This window comes from Montipora foliosa, chromosome 2, assembly GCF_036669935.1.
Source record: "Montipora foliosa isolate CH-2021 chromosome 2, ASM3666993v2, whole genome shotgun sequence".
NCBI lineage: Eukaryota > Metazoa > Cnidaria > Anthozoa > Scleractinia > Acroporidae > Montipora > Montipora foliosa.
Window position 1 is genome coordinate 14,062,886 of NC_090870.1, and position 2,500 is coordinate 14,065,385.

A 2,500-nucleotide genomic window follows, 5' to 3' on the forward strand; every position below is an offset into this window, starting at 1 on the left:
CTGGCTTAAAAATCTTGGAAGGCCGGGAAGGCCAGGCTTTTTGGCCGAACAGTGTGACAGTTTAAATTGCTTTAAAACAGGAAAGTTTAAGTACTACAGCTGTACTTTAGCATGATAGAATGAGAAGGACTTAAAATAATCATTAACATAGCTCTTTTATCAGAGACTCTGTACATCTAAGAATAATCATGTGCAAAAGTTTAGTCTCAGGTGTCAAATTTAGGAACAGTCAATATAATGTTCATGTTCAAGTGTGAGATATAATATAATGTTTACGCTGCTACATTAAAGATAATTGGCTGTTAAACCATAACATCATCGTATTTTGCAAGACATCATCAAGGCCATTTTAAAGACTGTTACTTCAAAGACACTTCAATTGAGCTCACAGAGTTTGGTTAAGGTCACTGGTCGGTATTACAGACAATGTTACACTAAATTGCAGTCAATGTCTGTAATCTTGAAGACTTAAACATTTTTGGCCTGGAAATTCACAAAAGCGTGGTCAAGCCTGGCTTGAATCTTAAGGCCTGGAAGGCCAGGCTTTTTTGACCAGGGTTGCCGAGAAAGCTCAGCCTTCGAAGTAACAAGGCCAGGAAGGCCAAGCTTTGGTGGCCAGGGTTGCCGAGAAAGCTTGGCTGTGGCCATGCTTGCCGAGCTTTACCAGGCCGCATTTTCCCAGTAAGCCTGGCCAAAAACCCCAAAAGCCTGGCCTGGCCAGCCTTTGCCAGGCTAGCCGGGTTTTTGGCCGGGCTCCTGATGCAAGGGATAGAGACAGTCAAATATTTCAAGAAAGGTGAAATGCCCATATTAGCCCATATTAGCCCATAAAATCGACCTGCTTATACCAGCTTATGGCTCAGTTTAAGAGCAATGTACCATAAATCCTCTAGGTAATTGTTTACTGTATAGTTTACGTGCATTTCACGTACCTGTCCATTCATTTCTAGAGGTTACATCAAAATATCCTGTGGTATTTTTTCATTTGATTGTTGATTTTGTTTGAAGAATATCAATTGAAACTTCTTTTTCTTTCAGCTCAGTCAATTGGTGTAATTTCAAGGTTGAACAGAGCAGCTGATTCATTAGTAGGGGGTGAGTCAGAGCTGGATAACCAAAAAAGTAAATTATTTATTCAGGTTCATCAGATCACCACAGTTTGGTAAATTGCGGAAAGTTGAAAAAACTGACCCCCAGTCCATGGACAACCCAAAAATACTATATTGGTCGAAGCAGCATGACAATTAGTGCTAAGCCTAAATTAAATGGCGTTGGTCAACAGTATTTAAGTCTAAGCAGGGTCTTGACCAAGATTTCCTCTTCAGTATCTGAACAGGGGAATTTCTCTTTTGGAGTCTAGAACTGTGTCGTACCAAGACTAGGACCTAACCAGACAGTGACTAAAATGATGGAAAGAAATGAGAGTCCTGAAACTTTTTGTTTGCCATCCAAAAATACACGGCAGCTCTAAAACACAGGTCACATTCGACAGGTCACTCGTTGACCTTCTTGTAAGTAACCCAAAACCCTCAATTTGGCTAACCCTAAGCCTAAAAACCAACCTTAGGCCTAGGCTTGTCCAAGTCCCCACCTTTCCCCGTGTGAGGGGGTAGGGGTGGTTATTTACACTGACCAGTGCATAAAAGGCCATTTTACAGTTGTAGCTAAGTTACCTGGCCTACAAATGGAAGTGAAGCTGCCGGTGACCCTGTTTTGATACAAACCTCCGTGCTTTTGTTATGTTAACACGGACTAATTAGAATTACAAGAACACAATTTACATGATAAAAGCAGTGGGCGCTGTATCAATACAAGGTCACTGGCAGCCTCGCAGCCACTCATATGCTAGGTGGCTGAGTAAACAACTGTAAAATGGCCTATGCCTTGAAAAAAGGTGCTTTGGCACTCAAGCAAAACAATAATTGGATTTCAGTCTTGTGGTCTTCATTATGACCATGCTAAGTTATGTCATTAGCACCAGCAATGACAACAAATCCACAGGGGACTGGAGGAATCCTGAAACTCACTGTTTTGTTATTTCCCTCTAATATGCCAATACTTTTCTCATTTAAAGAAAGATTTCACCCAGACAAGTCCTCCACGGATTGCAATAACTTTATCCGAGTGGAATTCTCTTTCCTCTAGTCCAGCTAGTCCTGAATAGCTGCTCTAGTTTTCTTGCTGACTTGAACACATGGGTACCTGTTCACTATTGTTACAGGGCTGCTTCCTCAACAAAAGCTCTTTTCGCCTTTAAATACTACTTTGTTGGTATTTCCTGAAAGATTGTTGCAGGGGAGCTGCAGCCTTGCCACCTGCTTCAGTTTGCAGTTAAGACCAGTGACTCTCAACCCTTTAACTCCTCAAAGTCAAATGCTGCCATTTAATACTTACCAACAACCCTTACAATAGCTTGACCAGGTCCTTTGGGTTTCAAAGTTTATTTTTGGCTTTGGGAGCACTTGTGCTACTAGATGTATATTTCTAGGCGCACTGCCAA

General features: G+C 41.5%; 1 protein-coding gene across 2 annotated transcripts in view; it reads left to right on the forward strand.

Moving 5' to 3' along the window:
• Positions 1-2,500, forward strand: part of LOC137992511 (uncharacterized) — a 75,665-nt gene that overhangs the window by 4,467 nt on the left and 68,698 nt on the right. For both annotated transcript variants that reach the window (XM_068837880.1, XM_068837881.1), the window contains exon 2: positions 1,039-1,095. In XM_068837880.1, the coding sequence (XP_068693981.1) occupies positions 1,039-1,095 (57 nt within the window). The remainder of the gene's footprint in view (positions 1-1,038; positions 1,096-2,500) is intronic.